The 22,720-nt window shown below is 46.2% G+C and overlaps 1 protein-coding gene across 1 annotated transcript; it reads left to right on the top strand.

Moving 5' to 3' along the window:
• Positions 1-760: 760 nt before the first annotated feature.
• LOC120991149 (zinc finger protein 501-like) lies at positions 761-22,423 on the top strand. Its single transcript, XM_040420060.1, has 2 exons — positions 761-812; positions 20,935-22,423. Exons 1-2 carry the CDS (start codon positions 779-781, stop codon positions 22,152-22,154), a joined length of 1,254 nt encoding a protein of 417 aa, XP_040275994.1. The 5' UTR covers positions 761-778; the 3' UTR covers positions 22,155-22,423.
• Positions 22,424-22,720: the final 297 nt, after the last annotated feature.

Genomic DNA, 22,720 nt, shown 5'->3' with positions numbered 1-22,720 from the left:
CTCCAGTTCTCTCCTCTTCTCCTGAATGACCACCAAGGATGGACAGGAAGGAGATCAGCAGAAGAATATTAGACCTCACCTTGGAGATCATCTCCCTGCTGAGCAGAGAGGTAAACTTTTCTAGATTTCTCTCCTCTTTATTGTATTCTGTAACAAGTCAGACATCGGGAAGGAGAATCCATCATAGGAAGTGATAGGAAGAGTCCAGGGTCCTGGAGAACGGCCTCCAGACCTTCCAAGTGATGGAGAACCTGAAGATCAGCCCCCAGTATGGTGAGTGATGAATCATGTGACCAGTGACCAATAGTCATGTTGTAGGAGCCATGAGAAGGTAAGTAGGCACGTTGTACCCAGGAAGAAGAGGCCGGAGGTGAGCACATGGCCCCTGAAGGGTTTATTCCCTAAGTGTCTCTCTCCATCCACAGGAGTACACAATAGTGAAGAAGACATCGGGGGACTGTGTGACTCCCATCATCCATCTCCAGGAGTCAGGAGGGCGGAGCAGGACCCCTCACCCCATCACAGAGCCTTCCCCTCACCCCCTGATACATGAGCAGAAGATCCTAGAACTCACCCACAAGATGATGGAGCTGCTGACTGGAGAGGTGACACTGCTGGGAATGCTGGGAAATTCTCCAGTAACAGCACTGGAGGGGTCTGGGTGATGACGGTGTCATTGTGTTGTCAGGTTCCTATAAGGTGTCAGGATGTCACTGTCTATTTCTCCATGGAGGAGTGGGAGTATATAGAAGGACACAAGGATCTGTACAAGGAGGCCATGATGGAGGAGCACCAGCCTCTTATATCACAAGGTAAGAACCGTCATGTGCAGTGTATACACGTGTGTGCAGTGATATGTAATGGAGGAGCACCAGCCTCTTATATCACAAGGTAAGAGCCGTCATGTGCAGTGTATACACGTGTGTGCAGTGACATGTAATGGAGGAGGTCCAGCCTCTTATATCACAAGGTAAGAGCCGTCATGTGCAGTGTATACACGTGTGTGCAGTGACATGTAATAGAGGAGCACCAGCCTCTTATATCACAAGGTAAGAGCCGTCATGTGCAGTGTATACACGTGTGTGCAGTGACATGTAATGGAGGAGCACCAGCCTCTTATATCACAAGGTAAGACCCGTCATGTGCAGTGTATACACCTGTGTGCAGTGACATGTAATGGAGGAGCACCAGCCTCTTATATCACAAGGTAAGAGCCGTCATGTGCAGTGTATACACGTGTGTGCAGTGACATGTAATGGAGGAGCACCAGCCTCTTATATCACAGGGTAAGACCCGTCATGTGCAGTGTATACACGTGTGTGCAGTGACATATAATGGAGGAGCACCAGCCTCTTATATCACAAGGTAAGACCCGTCATGTGCAGTGTATACATGTGTGTGCAGTGACATGTAATGGAGGAGCACCAGCCTCTTATATCACAAGGTAAGAGCCGTCATGTGCAGTGTGTACACGTGTGTGCAGTGACATGTAATGGAGGAACACCAGCCTCTTATATCACAAGGTAAGACCCGTCATGTGCAGTGTATACACGTGTGTGCAGTGACATGTAATGGAGGAGCACCAGCCTCTTATATCACAGGGTAAGAGCCGTCATGTGCAGTGTATACACGTGTGTGCAGTGACATGTAATGGAGGAACACCAGCCTCTTATATCACAAGGTAAGAGCCGTCATGTGCAGTGTATACACGTGTGTGCAGTGACATGTAATGGAGGAGCACCAGCCTCTTATATCACAAGGTAAGAGCCGTCATGTGCAGTGTATACATGTGTGTGCAATGACATGTAATGGAGGAACACCAGCCTCTTATATCACAAGGTAAGAGCCGTCATGTGCAGTGTATACACGTGTGTGCAGTGACATGCAATGGAGGAGCACCAGCCTCTTATATCACAAGGTAAGAGCCGTCATGTGCAGTGTATACACGTGTGTGCAGTGACATGTAATGGAGGAGCACCAGCCTCTTATATCACAAGGTAAGAGCCGTCATGTGCAGTGTATACACGTGTGTGCAGTGACATGTAATGGAGGAGCACCAGCCTCTTATATCACAAGGTAAGAGCCGTCATGTGCAGTGTATACACGTGTGTGCAGTGACATGTAATGGAGGAGCACCAGCCTCTTATATCACAAGGTAAGAGCCGTCATGTGCAGTGTGTACACGTGTGTGCAGTGACATGTAATGGAGGAACACCAGCCTCTTATATCACAAGGTAAGACCCGTCATGTGCAGTGTATACACGTGTGTGCAGTGACATGTAATGGAGGAGCACCAGCCTCTTATATCACAAGGTAAGACCCGTCATGTGCAGTGTATACACGTGTGTGCAGTGACATGTAATGGAGGAGCACCAGCCTCTTATATCACAAGGTAAGACCCGTCATGTGCAGTGTATACACGTGTGTGCAGTGACATGTAATGGAGGAGCACCAGCCTCTTATATCACAAGGTAAGACCCATCATGTGCAGTGTGTACACGTGTGTGTAGTGACATGTAATGGAGGAGCACCAGCCTCTTATATCACAAGGTAAGAGCCGTCATGTGCAGTGTATACACGTGTGTGCAGTGACATGTAATGGAGGAGCACCAGCCTCTTATATCACAGGGTAAGACCCGTCATGTGCAGTGTATACATGTAATGGAGGAGCACCAGCCTCTTATATCACAGGGTAAGAGCCGTCATGTGCAGTGTATACACATGTGTGCAGTGACATGTAATGGAGGAGCACCAGCCTCTTATATCACAAGGTAAGAGCCGTCATGTGCAGTGTATACACGTGTGTGCAGTGACATGTAATGGAGGAGCACCAGCCTCTTATATCACAAGGTAAGAGCCGTCATGTGCAGTGTATACACGTGTGTGCAGTGATATGTAATGGAGGAGCACCAGCCTCTTATATCACAAGGTAAGACCCGTCATGTGCAGTGTATACATGTAATGGAGGAGCACCAGCCTCTTATATCACAAGGTAAGAGCCGTCATGTGCAGTGTATACACGTGTGTGCAGTGACATGTAATGGAGGAGCACCAGCCTCTTATATCACAAGGTAAGAGCCGTCATGTGCAGTGTATACACGTGTGTGCAGTGACATGTAATGGAGGAGCACCAGCCTCTTATATCACAAGGTAAGAGCCGTCATGTGCAGTGTATACACGTGTGTGCAGTGACATGTAATGGAGGAGCACCAGCCTCTTATATCACAAGGTAAGACCCGTCATGTGCAGTGTATACATGTAATGGAGGAGCACCAGCCTCTTATATCACAAGGTAAGAGCCGTCATGTGCAGTGTATACACTTGTGTGCAGTGACATGTAATGGAGGAGCACCAGCCTCTTATATCACAAGGTAAGACCCATCATGTGCAGTGTGTACACGTGTGTGTAGTGACATGTAATGGAGGAGCACCAGCCTCTTATATCACAAGGTAAGAGCCGTCATGTGCAGTGTATACACGTGTGTGCAGTGACATGTAATAGAGGAGCACCAGCCTCTTATATCACAGGGTAAGACCCGTCATGTGCAGTGTATACATGTAATGGAGGAGCACCAGCCTCTTATATCACAGGGTAAGAGCCGTCATGTGCAGTGTATACACATGTGTGCAGTGACATGTAATGGAGGAGCACCAGCCTCTTATATCACAAGGTAAGACCCGTCATGTGCAGTGTATACATGTGTGTGCAGTGACATGTAATGGAGGAGCACCAGCCTCTTATATCACAAGGTAAGAGCCGTCATGTGCAGTGTATACACGTGTGTGCAGTGACATGTAATGGAGGAGCACCAGCCTCTTATATCACAAGGTAAGAGCCGTCATGTGCAGTGTATACACGTGTGTGCAGTGACATGTAATGGAGGAGCACCAGCCTCTTATATCACAAGGTAAGAGCCGTCATGTGCAGTGTATACATGTAATGGAGGAGCACCAGCCTCTTATATCACAAGGTAAGAGCCGTCATGTGCAGTGTATACACGTGTGTGCAGTGACATGTAATGGAGGAGCACCAGCCTCTTATATCACAAGGTAAGAGCCGTCATGTGCAGTGTATACACGTGTGTGCAGTGACATGTAATGGAGGAGCACCAGCCTCTTATATCACAAGGTAAGAGCCGTCATGTGCAGTGTATACACGTGTGTGCAGTGACATGTAATGGAGGAGCACCAGCCTCTTATATCACAAGGTAAGACCCGTCATGTGCAGTGTGTACACGTGTGTGCAGTGACATGTAATGGAGGAGCACCAGCCTCTTATATCACAAGGTAAGAGCCGTCATGTGCAGTGTATACACTTGTGTGCAGTGACATGTAATGGAGGAGCACCAGCCTCTTATATCACAAGGTAAGACCCATCATGTGCAGTGTGTACACGTGTGTGTAGTGACATGTAATGGAGGAGCACCAGCCTCTTATATCACAGGGTAAGACCCGTCATGTGCAGTGTATACACTTGTGTGCAGTGACATGTAATGGAGGAGCACCAGCCTCTTATATCACAGGGTAAGAGCCGTCATGTGCAGTGTATACATGTGTGTGCAGTGACATGTAATCGAGGAGCACCAGCCTCTTATATCACAAGGTGAGAGCCGTCATGTGCAGTGTATACACATGTGTGCAGTGACATGTAATGGAGGAGCACCAGCCTCTTATATCACAAGGTAAGAGCCGTCATGTGCAGTGTATACACATGTGTGCAGTGACATGTAATGGAGGAGCACCAGCCTCTTATATCACAAGGTAAGAGCCGTCATGTGCAGTGTATACACGTGCGTGCAGTGACATGTAATGGAGGAGCACCAGCCTCTTATATCACAGGGTAAGAGCCGTCATGTGCAGTGTATACATGTGTGTGCAGTGACATGTAATGGAGGAGCACCAGCCTCTTATATCACAAGGTGAGAGCCGTCATGTGCAGTGTATACACATGTGTGCAGTGACATGTAATAGAGGAGCACCAGCCTCTTATATCACAAGGTGAGAGCCGTCATGTGCAGTGTATACACGTGTGTGCAGTGACATGTAATGGAGGAGCACCAGCCTCTTATATCACAAGGTAAGAGCCGTCATGTGCAGTGTATACACGTGTGTGCAGTGACATGTAATGGAGGAGCACCAGCCTCTTATATCACAAGGTAAGAGCCGTCATGTGCAGTGTGTACACATGTGTGCAGTGACATGTAATGGAGGAGCACCAGCCTCTTATATCACAAGGTAAGAGCCGTCATGTGCAGTGTGTACACATGTGTGCAGTGACATGTAATGGAGGAGCACCAGCCTCTTATATCACAAGGTAAGACCCATCATGTGCAGTGTGTACACGTGTGTGTAGTGACATGTAATGGAGGAGCACCAGCCTCTTATATCACAAGGTAAGACCCGTCATGTGCAGTGTATACACGTGTGTGCAGTGACATGTAATGGAGGAGCACCAGCCTCTTATATCACAAGGTAAGACCCGTCATGTGCAGTGTATACACGTGTGTGCAGTGACATGTAATGGAGGAGCACCAGCCTCTTATATCACAAGGTAAGACCCATCATGTGCAGTGTGTACACGTGTGTGTAGTGACATGTAATGGAGGAGCACCAGCCTCTTATATCACAGGGTAAGACCCGTCATGTGCAGTGTATACACTTGTGTGCAGTGACATGTAATGGAGGAGCACCAGCCTCTTATATCACAGGGTAAGAGCCGTCATGTGCAGTGTATACATGTGTGTGCAGTGACATGTAATCGAGGAGCACCAGCCTCTTATATCACAAGGTGAGAGCCGTCATGTGCAGTGTATACACATGTGTGCAGTGACATGTAATGGAGGAGCACCAGCCTCTTATATCACAAGGTAAGAGCCGTCATGTGCAGTGTATACACATGTGTGCAGTGACATGTAATGGAGGAGCACCAGCCTCTTATATCACAAGGTAAGAGCCGTCATGTGCAGTGTATACACGTGCGTGCAGTGACATGTAATGGAGGAGCACCAGCCTCTTATATCACAGGGTAAGAGCCGTCATGTGCAGTGTATACATGTGTGTGCAGTGACATGTAATGGAGGAGCACCAGCCTCTTATATCACAAGGTGAGAGCCGTCATGTGCAGTGTATACACATGTGTGCAGTGACATGTAATAGAGGAGCACCAGCCTCTTATATCACAAGGTGAGAGCCGTCATGTGCAGTGTATACACGTGTGTGCAGTGACATGTAATGGAGGAGCACCAGCCTCTTATATCACAAGGTAAGAGCCGTCATGTGCAGTGTATACACGTGTGTGCAGTGACATGTAATGGAGGAGCACCAGCCTCTTATATCACAAGGTAAGAGCCGTCATGTGCAGTGTGTACACATGTGTGCAGTGACATGTAATGGAGGAGCACCAGCCTCTTATATCACAAGGTAAGAGCCGTCATGTGCAGTGTGTACACATGTGTGCAGTGACATGTAATGGAGGAGCACCAGCCTCTTATATCACAAGGTAAGACCCATCATGTGCAGTGTGTACACGTGTGTGTAGTGACATGTAATGGAGGAGCACCAGCCTCTTATATCACAAGGTAAGACCCGTCATGTGCAGTGTATACACGTGTGTGCAGTGACATGTAATGGAGGAGCACCAGCCTCTTATATCACAAGGTAAGACCCGTCATGTGCAGTGTATACACGTGTGTGCAGTGACATGTAATGGAGGAGCACCAGCCTCTTATATCACAAGGTAAGACCCATCATGTGCAGTGTGTACACGTGTGTGTAGTGACATGTAATGGAGGAGCAGCAGCCTCTTATATCACAAGGTAAGAGCCGTCATGTGCAGTGTATACACGTGTGTGCAGTGACATGTAATGGAGGAGCACCAGCCTCTTATATCACAGGGTAAGACCCGTCATGTGCAGTGTATACATGTAATGGAGGAGCACCAGCCTCTTATATCACAGGGTAAGAGCCGTCATGTGCAGTGTATACACATGTGTGCAGTGACATGTAATGGAGGAGCACCAGCCTCTTATATCACAAGGTAAGACCCGTCATGTGCAGTGTATACATGTAATGGAGGAGCACCAGCCTCTTATATCACAAGGTAAGAGCCGTCATGTGCAGTGTATACACGTGTGTGCAGTGACATGTAATGGAGGAGCACCAGCCTCTTATATCACAAGGTAAGACCCGTCATGTGCAGTGTATACACGTGTGTGCAGTGACATGTAATGGAGGAGCACCAGCCTCTTATATCACAAGGTAAGAGCCGTCATGTGCAGTGTATACACGTGTGTGCAGTGACATGTAATGGAGGAGCACCGGCCTCTTATATCACAAGGTAAGACCCGTCATGTGCAGTGTATACATGTAATGGAGGAGCACCAGCCTCTTATATCACAAGGTAAGAGCCGTCATGTGCAGTGTATACACGTGTGTGCAGTGACATGTAATGGAGGAGCACCAGCCTCTTATATCACAAGGTAAGACCCATCATATGCAGTGTGTACACGTGTGTGTAGTGACATGTAATGGAGGAGCACCAGCCTCTTATATCACAGGGTAAGACCCGTCATGTGCAGTGTATACACTTGTGTGCAGTGACATGTAATGGAGGAGCACCAGCCTCTTATATCACAGGGTAAGACCCGTCATGTGCAGTGTATACATGTGTGTGCAGTGACATGTAATGGAGGAGCACCAGCCTCTTATATCACAAGGTGAGAGCCGTCATGTGCAGTGTATACACATGTGTGCAGTGACATGTAATGGAGGAGCACCAGCCTCTTATATCACAAGGTAAGACCCGTCATGTGCAGTGTATACACGTGTGTGCAGTGACATGTAATGGAGGAGCACCAGCCTCTTATATCACAGGGTAAGAGCCGTCATGTGCAGTGTATACACGTGTGTGCAGTGACATGTAATGGAGGAGCACCAGCCTCTTATATCACAAGGTAAGAGCCGTCATGTGCAGTGTATACACGTTTGTACAGTGACAGGATGCCACTGTAATAGCTGTTACCCTTATCTCATTGGTCACCACAGGGTGCACTCTTATTACTAAGAGCACTGATGAAACTGACACACTGCACCCAATTGTTGAATGTTTAATTAAAGACATATAATAAAAGGACACAGGAGGTCATTTATCGAACAGAATTACGTCTAAATTAGGCGTATTTCAGGCGCAGATGGCGCAATGGTTAGTTGGTTAGTTGCAGATGGCTCTGTAACTTCTCCCTGCTCGCGCTAGGTCTAAAATTGTGGGCGGGGAAGAGGATGGGTGGCAGACCCGTTTCATTTACAATTTTTTAGGCCCGTTTTAGGCGTAGATAAAAGTCAAAATGTAAGACAGCTAGGGAAGCGATCTTACATTTAGACTGGTGCTGTATGCGGTGAAGTTATGGAGAGGTCGGTGCCTCTTCATATCTCCGAAGGAAATAACCAATCCACACAGGCCCACACTGGCCCCCACCTGCACCCGTACTACACGTTCCTTCCTCAGGGGGTAGCTCCATGAGGGACTCAGCACTCTTTAAATACCCCTAATGGCCAATCACAGTCCAATCTCACATCAGAAAGTATTTACGTTGATAAGGTTAATGGCGCCTAGCACCGATGTGCCATAGTAAGGGTGCGTCACACGCAGTGGCTACATGTCACGTGAAATGAGGCGTTGTCATTACATCACCGCAAAAAGAGACGATGGAAGTGAGGCAAGTATAAAGGCAGATATGCGGCCATCGCAGCCTGTGTGGGGGCGTGTCGATATCGATCACATGATCACACGTCGCTGGGCGTTCACATGTCCCAGGAAGCAAAACCATGGCCTGTGAGCTGAAAAAAAAAAATTGGATCGTAGCCATGGCAACCGGCGGTCATATGTTACATTACATTACATGGAAGCCATTATCCAAAAACAGGACGTACAGTTGCAAGAAAAAGTATGTGAACCCTTTGGAATGATAGGGATTTCTGCACAAATTGGTCATAAAATGTGATCTGATCTTCATCTAAGTCACAACAATAGACAATCACAGTCTGCTTAAACTAATAACACACAAAGAATTAAATGTTACCATGTTTTTATTGAACACACCATGTAAACATTCACAGTGCAGGTGGAAAAAGTATGTGAACCCCTAGACTAATGACATCTCCAAGAGCTAATTGGAGTAAGGTGTCAGCCAACTGGAGTCCAATCAATGAGATGAGATTGGAGGTGTTGGTTACATCTGCCCTGCCCTATAAAAAACACACACCAGTTCTGGGTTTGCTTTTCACAAGAAGCATTGCCTGATGTGAATGATGCCTCGCACAAAAGAGCTCTCAGAAGAACTACGATTAAGAATTGTTGACTTGCATAAAGCTGGAAAGGGTTATAAAAGTATCTCCAAAAGCCTTGCTGTTCATCAGTCCACAGTAACACAAATTGTCTATAAATGGAGAAAGTTCAGCACTGCTGTTACTCTCCCTAGGAGTGGCCGTCCTGTAAAGATGACTGCAAGAGCACAGCGCGGACTGCTCAATGAGGTGAAGAAGAATCCTAGAGTGTCAGCTAAAGACTTACAAAAGTCTCTGGCATATGCTAACATCCCTGTTGGCAAATCTACGATACGTAAAACTCTAAAGAAGAATGGATTTCATGGGAGGATACCACAGAGGAAGCAACTGCTGTCCAAAAAAAACATTGCTGCACGTTTACAGTTTGCACAAGAGCACCTGGATGTTCCATGGCAGTACTGGCAAAATATTCTGTGGACAGGTGAAACCAAAGTGGAGTTGTTTGGAAGAAACACACAACACTATGTGTGGAGAAAAAGAAGCACAGCACACCAACATCAAAACCTCATCTCAACTGTGAAGTATGGTGGTGGGGGCATCATGGTTTGGGGCTGCTTTGCTGCGTCAGGGCCTGGACGGATTGCTATCATCAAAGGAAAAATGAATTCCCAAGTTTATCAAGACATTTTGCAGGAGAACTTAAGGCCATCTGTCCACCAGCTGAAGCTCAACAGAAGATGGGTGTTGCAACAGGACAACGACCCAAAGCATAGAAGTAAATCAACAACAGAATGGCTTAAACAGAAGAAAATACGCCTTCTGGAGTGGCCCAGTCAGAGTCCGGTCCCCACCCCGATTGAGATGCTGTGGCATGACCTCAAGAAAGCGATTCACACCAGACATCTCAAGAATATTGCTGAACTGAAACAGTTCTGTAAAGAGGGATGGTCAAGAATTACTCCTGACCGTTGTGCACGTCTGATCTGCAACTACAGGAAACGTTTGGTTGAAGTTATTGCTGCCAAAGGAGGTTCAACCAGTTATTAATTCCAAGGGTTCACATACTTTTTCCACCTGCACTGTGAACGTTTACATGGTGTGTTCAATAAAAACATGGTAACATATAATTCTTTGTGTGTTATTAGTTTAAGCAGACTGTGATTGTCTATTGTTGTGACTTAGATGAAGATCAGATCACATTTGATGACCAATTTGTGCAGAAATCCATATCGTTCCAAAAGGGTTCACATACTTTTTCTTGCAACTGTATATATAGTATATATCCCCCAGTCCCTTACAGTATAATGTATAACACCCCCAGTCCCACACAGTATATAGTATGTAACGGACCATTTTGCACACAAGAGGTTAAAAACCGTTTAGGCGATATTCCCCTTTCCAATGCACAGGCAGCTACTGCAAGCACCAGTCTGCCGAACTGCAAACTACACAAATCGTTCAACTCTGGAACAGGAAACACACGAACATTGGAAACAGCTGAACAGGAAAAGCATACAATCGGCTTACACTCCTGGCAATCAGCATACAATCCAATTCCCCCAATAACGAGACGACACTTCGTTTTGAGGTCAAGCAGAACTCTTTAATGGGTTATTTTTCAGCCTTTTATGCAGGTCTCCTAGCAAGGGACACTCCCCCTGGGGCCCTTGTAAAAGACTGTGACAGTTTATATTTTAGCCAATCACATGCATTTACAGTATTGAAACCTTCATAGCAACTGTACACAAAATCCCCTTCCCTCTGTCTGTAACGCAATCCACAAAATACAATGAGCATTGTCTGTGATGCAATTAACTAACACACTGGCATTGTCTGAGACGCAATCAACAAAATACAATTACCAAACGTAATGGGCTAACTTAATCACTCACAGACAGAAAACACACATTTTTCCCCCAAACACAGAAAACACCTCAAAACCCCACATATCCCCATAATGTATACATCCGTGGATAGCTCTGATCTGGGTGAACAACATATCCAAAAATCACCCAGATCCGAGCAGGGGTTCCCGAATTCCATGGAAGTCATATTTGGCCGGCCGCAAGCATGGCTTTCCTGCCCAAAACAGTTCCACAGATTTAAGCTGTGCGGCCGGTCTGTCTTCTCCTTCAAAGTTAGTATGGGCCATAATCCTGGGGCAGGAGGCGGGCAAACAGGCCCCTCCAAAACACCGTGGGGAAGTGGCTTTCGCCACATATCTTCCCAATCGGGGGGAGACTAACCAGGTAGCTGACCTTCTGTCGGTCAGTGCCTGAGTTAGTCGAGTCACCCACCCACAGTAAATTACAATCAACAAGGCAGCCCCCCCACAATAATATACAATCCGCAGTGCAGTCCCCCCCCCCCAACACTTGGTTACTGCACCCGGGCAATTTTGTAGCTTGTTTCGGTCCCATGGCTTCACCATGGCTGTGTTGGGCACTGGTCTCTTGGCTTTGTGGGTCGCTGAGTGAGTAGAGACTAACGGTACTCTGCCCTGGTGCCAGCGCTTCAGCTGGGGGGACCTGCAGATGGACAAGGGGACAAAGGAGGGCAGAGGCTAACTGTGCTCTGCCCAGTTGCCAGCTCTTCCGCTGGAGCAACCGGGGTATAGTCCTGCCCGGTGACAAAGGGAAAGTTAGGGCAGAGGCCAGCGGCGCTCTGCCCAGATGCCAGCTCTTCTGCTGGGAGGGGGTCAGAGGAAGCTAACGGCTCCTCCACTGACCTCAGTACCTCGGTAGGGGTTAGCTGTGGAGGGTAGAGATCGCTTACCTCCTCCTCCTGGTACTCACACTGCCGCTGGAGATCTGAGACGACTGCCCAGCATCCCTGTAGGGCCGGTAGAGAGACTTCGGTCCCATCTCCCCCTGCCTGCTGGGAGTCCTCCCAGGACCAGTCTATGAGGTCCGCGACCTCGGGTACTTCTGGTTCCTGTTGGGGGAGAGGACCGACTGTCTCTTCTCCCAAGAATACACACTGGCACTGGGGAGAAAGGATGGCACCTTCCGCACCCTGTAACTCACACTGCCGCTGGGGAGCAAGGACGGTACCTTCAGCTCCCTGGGACTCACTTGGCTGCTGGGGAGAAAGACCAACTATCTCTGCTCCCTGCAGGACACACTGCCACTGGGGAGGAAGGACAGCACCTTCAGCTCCCTGTGGCTCACTTGGCTGCTGTGGAGAGGGGCCAACTGTCTCCTCTCGTAAGGGTACACGCTGCCGCTGGAGAGAGAGACCGGTTGTCTCTGCTCCCAATACAATACTCGGCTGTTGGGGAGAAGGGACGGCACCTTCATCTCCCTGTAACTCACACTGCCTCTGGGGAGCAAGGACGGCACCTTCAGCTCCCGGGAACTTGCTCGGCCTCTGTCTACCGCTGCCATGGCCTCTAGGTACTCTCTGAGCCTCCACTTCATGATCTGTACGAGGTTTTCCACGGGGTTGGGTCCCAAGAGAGACAGCAACCCATTAACCTCTCTATCAAACTCCTCCTGAGTGTAGCAGGGCTCCATGCTTGCTCTGCTGATTTTGGTTCCTTTGTAGATAGGGGCGCTGTACGGGTACTAGCGTTGCCCTCAATTTGTAATCCAGGAACTGGTGTTGCCTTGTAGCTGTCCTTCTGGGCCGTGAGAATGATCCCGTCGCTTGCCACCAATTGTAACGGACCGTTCAGCACACAGCTCCGTTCAGACGATATCCTCCTTTAAGATTGACAGGCAGCTACTGTACACAAAATCCCCTCCCTCTGTCTGTAACGCAATCCACAAAATACAATGAGCATTGTCTGTGATGCAATTAACTAACACACTGGCATTGTCTGAGATGCAATCAACAAAATACAATTACCAAACGTAATGGGCTAACTTAATCACTCACAGACAGAAAACACACATTTTTCTCCCAAACACAGAAAATGCCTCAAAACCCCACATATCCCCATAATGTATACATCCATGGATAGCTCTGATCTGGGTAAACAACATATCCAAAAATCACCCAGATCCGAGCAGGGGTTCCTGAATTCCATGAAAGTCACATTTGGCCGGCCGCAAGCATGGCATTCCTGCCCAAAACAGTTCCACAGATTTAAGCTGTGTGGCCGGTCTGTCTTCTCCTTCAAAGTTAGTATGGGCCATAATCCTGGGGCAGGAGGCGGGCAAACAGGCCCCTCCAAAACACCGTGGCGAAGTGGCTTTCGCCACATAGTATAACACCCCCAGCCCCACACAGTATATGGTATAACACCCCCAGTCCCTTACAGTATATAGTATAACACCCCCAGACAGTATATAGTATAACACCCCCAGCCCCAAACAGTATATAGTATAACACCCCCAGCCCCACACATTATATAGTATAACACCCCCAGTCCCACACAGTATATAGTATAACACCCCCAGTCCCACACAGTATATAGTATAACACCCCCAGTCCCACACAGTATATAGTATAACACCCCCAGTCCCACACAGTATATAGTATAACACCCCCAGTCCCACACAGTATTTAGTATAACACCCCCAGTCCCACACAGTATATAGTATTGTCATGTGCCGGGGGTCCAAGGCAGACCTCCGGGACGTCAGGGAACCGGTTTGCAGGTAAAACAGACCATGGATACAGATTTACGCACAGGCGCACTACACAGAACAGCGGGTGTGGACCCATTGTGCCACTGACTGGCAATACTCTGGAGGGGTGTGACTAAGCAACACCTGGTATTCACTAGAGCCTCAGATGGTATGGATAGGCTTGGGCCGAATGTAGTTGCCAGGGGCTAATCCAGAGCACAAACCGAGTCAGTGGTTGCTGGTCCAGACAGACAGTTAAGATGCAGTTAAGCACTGCAGTTAAGCACTTCCGGGCGATCAGATGCAGTTAAGCACTGCCGGGCGATCAGATGCAGTTAAGCACTGCCGGGCGATCAGATGCAGTTAAGCACTGCCAAGCGATCAGATGCCGGTACGCACTGGTAGGCGATCAGATGCAGGTACGCACTGCTAGGCGATACACGGAAATTAACAAGATAACCGACAATACCATGATACATCAGGCAGGGCAGCTACAGATCAGAACACGACATCAACACCATAACAGAATAGGAACTGGAGAACCGATACTTGATGCAAAACCAGGCGACACCACGCAGAAGGGCAGATGGAAAACCCCCAGGAACAGAAGCGAGGTGCTACACCTAGCCAGGCACAGACTGACCAGAACTGACCCCCAGAACCACAGCTCACAGGTCTATATAGCTGGGTCACGAATCACCTAGAAAGCCACACCCAGGCACAACAGACAGGGGGAGTTAAACCCATCAGAACCGGAGCTCAGAACAACAGGATACACAGGTACAGAACCTGGCAACGGCATACACGGAAACACCCACAGCCAGAAACATCACAGGGAAAACAACCTCCTGTGACACTGCAGAGACGGGGAGAGAAAACATAGGCTGTTCACAACAGACCTTGCAGCAACCAGCCTACACAGGATTTCGGCCTGCAGCCAGTATGCAAGGGCGCATGCAGCCAGCCTACACGGTAAACGTCACCGTGAACCGCACTGTGACAAGTATATCACCCCCAGTCACTCACAGTATATAGAATAACACAACCAGCCCCTCACAGTATATAGTATAACACCTCCAGCTCCTCACAGTATATAGTATAACACCTCCAGCTCCTCGCAGTATATAGTATAACACCCCCATCCCTCCATACAGTATATAGTATAACACTTCCAGTCCCTTACAGTATATAGTAAAAAACCTCCAGCCCCTCACAGTATATAGTATAACACCCCCAGTCCCTTACAGTATATAGTATAGAAAAATACACAGCACTCTTCAATTCAGGTGAAAAAAAACGGTTACTTTATTAGTAACGGCAGCCTACAGATATCAACTGTGACGGTAACGTACACTACACACAGGGGGGAGGATAGTGACCACTGCGCTCCACCCTCACCCCTGGCCCTGCCTACTTGCCTCGCAAGTCCTAATGACAGGGGACAACTAGACGGCAGTCCCTAACTTAGGATACGTGCTGGGAAGACAGACAAGACAAATAATGGAACGTGAACGGACCGGGTCAATACCTAGAGAGCTACGCAGTACTAAGGAATGAGCAGAGAATAGTCAGGAAAAGTCAAATTCCAGGAGAGAAACGAAGTACAACAGGAGTCCGCAAAGAATCGTCAGGTGGAAGCCGGGGTCAGGATACCAGGAGAGATGCGCAGTGCAGGAGGAGCAGGCAGAGAATCGTCAGGGAACACAGGATCAGGTAAGTATGCAGGAACAAAACAATCACCAGATACCTAAAATTAACAGGCAACCTGTGGCCAGCAGGCTGCCTGTATTTATAGTGGGAAGTGAGGGTCATGTGACGTGGCCAGCATCACATGACCGACCAGTCGAGCACCGAGTGATCAGCTCGGCGCTCAAGGCAGACCTAGGAGCAGGGAGCCTCCCAGCTAGCAAAGCTGCCCTGGTAACAAGGTCAAACACAGATCCTCGCTCCCGAAGCTAAGCGGCAGGTCTGCGGCTGATGGGAGACCGAGTGCGCCTTCGGCACCCCGTTACAGCAACGTTTCAACCATCTCTGGTCTTTCTCAAGCTCCAAAAGACCAGAGATGGTTGAAACGTTGCTATCTGTAGGCTGCTGTTACTAATAAAGTACCCGGTTTTGTCACCTGAATTGAAGAGTGCTGTGGATTTTTCTATTATTTGCTACCTGACGGGACCCCCAGCCAGGATCACCATCCGCGGGCACCATCTCACCAATTTTTCTATTGGCATTTGTCCCCAAATTGGGACCTGGAGTGCTGCTTACCCTATTTTTGTCTACAGTATATAGTATATCACCCCCACACAGTATATAGAATAACACCCACAGCTTCACACAGTAAATAGTATAACACCCCCACACAGTATATAGAATAACACCCACAGCCCCACACAGTAAATAGTATAACACCCCCAGCCCCACACAGAATATAGTATAAAACCCCCAGCCCCATACAGTATATAGTATAACACCCCCAGTCCCACATAGTATATAGTATAACACCCCCAGTCCCACATAGTATATAGTATAACACCCCCAGTCCCACATAGTATATAGTATAACACCCCCAGCCCCATACAGTATATAGTATAACACCCCAGTCCCTTACAGTATATAGTATAACACCCCCAGTCCCTTACAGTATATAGTATAACACCCCCAGTCCCTTACAGTATATTGTATAACACCCCCCAGCCCCATACAGTATATAGTATAAATAGTATATCACCCCCAGTCCCTCACAGTCCATAGTATAACTCCCCCAGTCCTTTACAGTATATAGTATAACGCTACCTGCCCCATACAGTATATAGTATTTCACCTCCAGCCCCACACAGTGTATAGTATATTACCCCCAGCCTCACACAGTATATAGTATAACACCCCCAGTCCCTCACAGTCCATAGTATAACACCCCCAGTCCCTCAGTCCATAGTATAACACCCCCAGTCCCTTACAGTATATAGTATAACACCCCCAGACAGTATATAGTATATTACCCCCAGCCTCACACAGTATATAGTATAACACCCCCAGTCCCTCACAGTCCATAGTATAACACCCCCAGTCCTTTACAGTATATAGTATAATACCCCCAGTCCCTTACAGTATATAGTAGAACACCCCCAGTCCTTTACAGTATATAGTATAACACCCCCAGTCCCTTACAGTATATAGTATAAAATCCCCAGCCTCATACAGTATATAGTATAACACCCCCAGTCCTTTACAGTTTATAGTATAACACTACCTGCCCCATACAGTATATAGTATATCACCTCCAGCCCCACACAGTGTATAGTATAACACCCCCAGCTTCACACAGTATATAGTATAACACCTCCAGCCTCACAGTCCATAGTATAACACCCCCAGTCCTTTACAGTATATAGTATAATACCCCCAGTCCCTTACAGTATATAGTAGAACACCCCCAGTCCTTTACAGTATATAGTATAACACCCCCAGTCCTTTACAGTATATAGTATAACACCCCCAGTCCTTTACAGTATATAGTATAACACCCCCAGTCCCTTACAGTATATAGTATAAAACCCCCAGCCCCATACAGTATATAGTATAACACCCCCAGTCCTTTACAGTATATAGTATAACACCCCCAGCCCCATACAGTATATAGTATAACACCCCCAGTCCTTTACAGTATATAGTATAATACCCCCAGTCCCTTACAGTATATAGTATAACACCCCCAGCCCCACACAGTGTATAGTATAACACCCCCAGCTTCACACAGTATATAGTATAACACCTCCAGCCTCACAGTCCATAGTATAACACCCCCAGTCCTTTACAGTATATAGTATAATACCCCCAGTCCCTTACAGTATATAGTAGAACACCCCCAGTCCTTTACAGTATATAGTATAACACCCCCAGTCCTTTACAGTATATAGTATAACACCCCCAGTCCCTTACAGTATATAGTATAAAACCCCCAGCCCCATACAGTATATAGTATAACACCCCCAGTCCTTTACAGTTTATAGTATAACACTACCTTCCCCATACAGTATATAGTATATCACCCCCAGCCCCACACAGTATATAGTATAACACCCCCAGCCCCATACAGTATATAGTATAACACCCCCAGTCCCTTACAGTATATAGTATAACACCCCCAGCCCCACACTGTATATAGTATAACACCCCAGCCCCACACAGTATATAGTATAACACCCCCAGCCCCATACAGTATATAGTATAACACCCCCAGCCCCATACAGTATATAGTATAACACCCCCAGCCCCATACAGTATATAGTATAACACCCCCAGTCCCTTACAGTATATAGTATAACACCTCCAGCCCCACACAGTGTATAGTATAACACCCCCAGCTTCACACAGTTTATAGTATAACTCCCCCAGTCCTTTACAGTATATAGTATAACACCCCCAGTCCCTTACAGTATATAGTATAATACCCCCAGTCCCTTACAGTATATAGTATAACACCCCCAGTCCTTTACAGTTTATAGTATAACACTACCTTCCCCACACTGTATATAGTATATCACCTCCAGCCCCACACAGTGTATAGTATAACACCCCCAGCTTCACACAGTATATAGTATAACTCCCCCAGTCCTTTACAGTATATAGTATAACACCCCCAGCCCCACACTGTATATAGTATAACTCCCCCAGTCCTTTACAGTATATAGTATAACACCCCCAGTCCCTTACAGTATATAGTATAACACCCCCAGCCCCACACAGTATATAGTATAACACCCCCAGCCCCACACAGTATATAGTATAACACCCCCAGCCCCATACAGTATATAGTATAACACCCCCAAACCACAATGTGATCTTATACAGGATGGCTAATGAAAAACTAGCCCGCTTCCAATATCTCCAAATCAAACTGCCTAATAATAAATGTGTCTTAGTTGCCCATAGCAACCAATCAGAGCGTATTTCTTTTTTTTTTTTAGAGCCCTGTAGGAACTGAAAGCTGAGCTCTGATTGGTTGCTAAGGGCAACTAAGACTGATTTATTATTCAGTTTGATAAAAGTGGCCTATTGTGTCAGAAAGATGGTGTTGTCCCTGGAGCAGCGAATAGTGATTGTGGAAGGCTATGTACGAAGCATATCGGTTCAGGAAATGCAAGAGACCTTTGCCGACAAGTACCCAGGAACTAAACCACCATCTGAATGTTGTATTCTGAGCCTGGTTCGGAAATGGCATTAAACTGGCTCTGCTGCAAACATGAACAAACCGAGGCCTCCATCGATCAGGACAGCTGAAGCTGTGCATGAAATTCAGCAGCGGATTGCAAGCAGCCCCCAAAAAGCAACTCGAAGACTGTCTTAGCAAGTTGGTGTATCACGGACCATTTGTCTGCGAGTGCTGAAATCTCTGAACCTGAAACTGAATAATGTGTGTGCAGGAACTGAAAGAGTCCGACAAAGCTGGATGCGGAAATTACTGGACTTGGTTGCTATGATTACTGACGGACATTAGGACCCATTGTTGGACTTCATGATGGATGAAGTTTTATTTATCAGGTCACGTAATTTCCCAGAATATGAGGTACTGGTTCACTGAAAATCCCCATTTAACTCACAAAACACCACTACGCGACCAGAAAATTAGCGTTTGGTGCGCAGTGTCAGAAACACGTATAGTGGTCCCAATTTTCTTAAAATCAACTGTGAATACCACAATTTACCTGGACGTCTTAGAACAATTTTACAACCAACTAATACCAGATAAAAAAATGCCCTGTCAACAAAATGGGGCAACATGCTGCACCTTAAGGGAACTCACTGGCATGGGTTCGTGAATTGGTTACTGAGGAGTGAACTGAGCAAGGAGTTATGGCCACCACATTCCCCAGACTTGTCCACATGAGATTTTTATCTGTGGGAAAATTTAAAACAGAAAGTGTCCACTAACAATCCACATCGCCTGGAGGAATTCAAGGATAACGCCAACCGCAGCATCAGCCAACAGAATCCGACCTGCCCAGAGAGGCAGAGACCTGAACGGGGACCACTTTCAGCATCTTCTGTGACTTGTGCGTAATTTAAAAAAACAACCCATTTGCTCCTCCATATTGTCATACTATCGCTGGAGGGGGGCTACCTGTTCGTGGGCCACCCTGTATATGATTGGTGGTGGTTCACAGTTTGTGTGGGTAGTTTGAGTGGCTAGGGCCACTCTGAGGCATCGGGCCCTGGGTGGCCACCTGAAACGCCTATATTATGATCCGCCACTGCTCAGGGGTGTGGAAGGATTGAATACAAGAAATGTCCTTGAGCTGAAAGTGGCAGGTAGAGGTAAGGGTTTGAATGTGTGGTTTGAAGGACAGGGCAGTTTTTTTTTCTTTTTAAACAAGCCAGAAGTACAAAATTAAAGGGTTTCTGTCACCTGAAAAACGGGTATTAAGCTGGCTGACATTAGCGATGTGCTAATGTCAGCTGAACATTACTATATTAGTGCCATCTCACTGCCTAAAGCCTTTTTTTGAGAAAAACAAACTTTTATAATATGCTAATTAGCCTCTAGGAGCAGGGGGGGCATTGCACCTGCTCCTAGAGGCTCAGTTTGCCCAGCTCTTTTCACGCCCTTCTTTTCTTGATTGACAGGGCCAGGGCAGAATTGCTCTCCTCCCGCTGCCCGTGTCTGCAGTGTAAATCTCGTGCCATTCAGTATTCGGCGCAGTGAGGAAGCCAGCAGCCGCCGATCGTCCTTCCCTCACGGCGCAATATTTACACTGCAGACACGGCAGGTGGGAGGAGACCAACGATGCCTGCCCCTGTCAATCAAGAGTAGAAGGCTAATTAGCATATTATAAAAGTTTATTTTTCTCAATAAATGCTTTAGGCAGTGAGATGGCACTAATATAGTTATGTTCAGCTGATATTAGCACATCGTTAATGTCAGCCAGCTTAATACCCATTTTTCAGGTGACAGAAACCCTTTAATGACTTCCTGATTATGTCTAGTTTCCGCTGGATCCACTTCCAGCCTAATAGGAACATTATTCATTTATATACTCTGTCAGTTGAAAAAAAAATGACATTCAAATTTTTATCTTCCCAGAGAATCCCGATAAACAGTTTGAGGGAAACGGCATGTTATTGCTAAATTATAAAGTAGAAGATGAAGATATCATGCTGCGCTCTACAGGAGAAAACCTCATCACCCTTAATGTACATCCAGGACTTCACAGTACAGATATGTTGTATAATCCTCCTAATCAGGAGGAACCTTCTCCTGACCAATCACAGATTGTTACAACAAGTACAGGTCTCAAAGGGCGTAAAATGTTTCAAAGTGGTAAAGAATTCAGAAAAAGATCATATCTTTCTACAAACAAAAGAATTCACACAGGAGAGAAGCCATACTTCTGTTCAGAATGTGGGAAGCGCTTTACATATAAATCGCATCTTATTATACATGAGAGAATTCACACAGGGAAGAAACCATATTCATGTTCAGAATGCGGGAGATGTTTTACACATAAAGCAGATCTTGTGAAACATGAGAGAATTCACACAGGAGAGAAACCATATTCATGTTCAGAATGTGGGAAATATTTTTCAAATAAATCAAGTCTTGCTGAACATGCAAGAATTCACACTGGAGAGAAGCCTTTTTCATGTTCAGAATGTGAGAAATGTTTTATAAGTAAATCAAATCTTTTTACACATCAGAGAAGTCACACAGGACAGAAACCATATTCATGTTCGGAATGTGGTAAATGTTTTACAGTTAAAGCACATCTTGTTAGACATGAGAGAATTCACACAGGAGAAAAGCCATATTCATGTTCAGAATGTGGGAAATGTTTTACACAGATATCAAATCTTGTTACACATGAGAGAAGCCACACAGGAGAGATGTATTCATGTACAGAATGTGGGAGATGTTTTACAAATAAATCAAGTCTTGTTAGACATGAGCGAATTCACACAGGGGAGAAGTTATGTTCATGTTCAGAATGTGGGAAATGTTTTACACAGAAATCAGATCTTGTTACACATGAGAGAATTCACACAGGGGAGATGTATTCATGTTCAGAATGTGGAAAATGTTTCGCAAGTAAATCAAGCCTTCTTAGACATGAGAGAATTCACACAAGAGAGAAGTTGTTTTCATGTTCAGAATGTGGGAAATGTTTTACCCAGAAATCAAATCTTGTTACACATGAAAGAAGTCACATCGGAGAGAAGCCATATTCATGTTCAGAATGTGGGAAATGTTTTACACGAAAATCAAATCTTTTTAGACATGAGCGAATTCATACAGGAGAGGTGTAATACTGAAATGTTATAAGAGCAGAAAAAAATTTAACCCAGTTATTCATAGAATTAACCCTTTTAGCCCGATTTTTTTTTTTTGCATTTTTGTTTTCTACTCCCTGCCTTTCTGGGGCGATAACTTTTTTTTTTTTTTCCCGCTTACATAGACGTATGAGGTCACTTTCTAATTCCAAAATGGATGAAATTGGAAAAAAGAACACCATTTTGCAATAATTTTCTGGGTTTTGTTTTTACAGCATTCTGTTTATGGAAAAAATTACCTATTACTTTCAGTACGATTACGGAAATGCCATATATCTGTAGTTTTTCTTGCATTTTAATACTGAAAAAAAAATAAAGACTTTGAAAATTGAAATTTCATTTTTGTGGAGCGATCTGTTTGAATTTTTAGATTTTAACTTTTTTTGCACTGTTTTTATTGTTCCACTAGGTAACTATGACAAGCAATCATTAGATTGCTTTTCTTATAGACTCCAGTGCATAAGCATTGGAGTGTATGACATGTGCGGCAGCTTAAGGACTGAAGCTACTGCACAATGCCTCCAGCTCCCCCGTTCTCCACC

This window comes from Bufo bufo, chromosome 2, assembly GCF_905171765.1.
Source record: "Bufo bufo chromosome 2, aBufBuf1.1, whole genome shotgun sequence".
Classification (NCBI taxonomy): Eukaryota; Metazoa; Chordata; class Amphibia; order Anura; family Bufonidae; genus Bufo; species Bufo bufo.
The sequence above is the reverse complement of the archived record's forward strand: the minus strand, read 5'-3'. Positions and strand labels throughout refer to the sequence as shown.

Coding starts and splice junctions, on each gene's coding strand:
- LOC120991149 (XM_040420060.1), top strand. CDS start 779: ATGATGGAGGAGCACCAGCCTCTTATATCACAAG. Junction 813..20,934: donor CCAGCCTCTTATATCACAAG/GTAAGAACCGTC, acceptor TTATCTTCCCAG/AGAATCCCGATAAACAGTTT.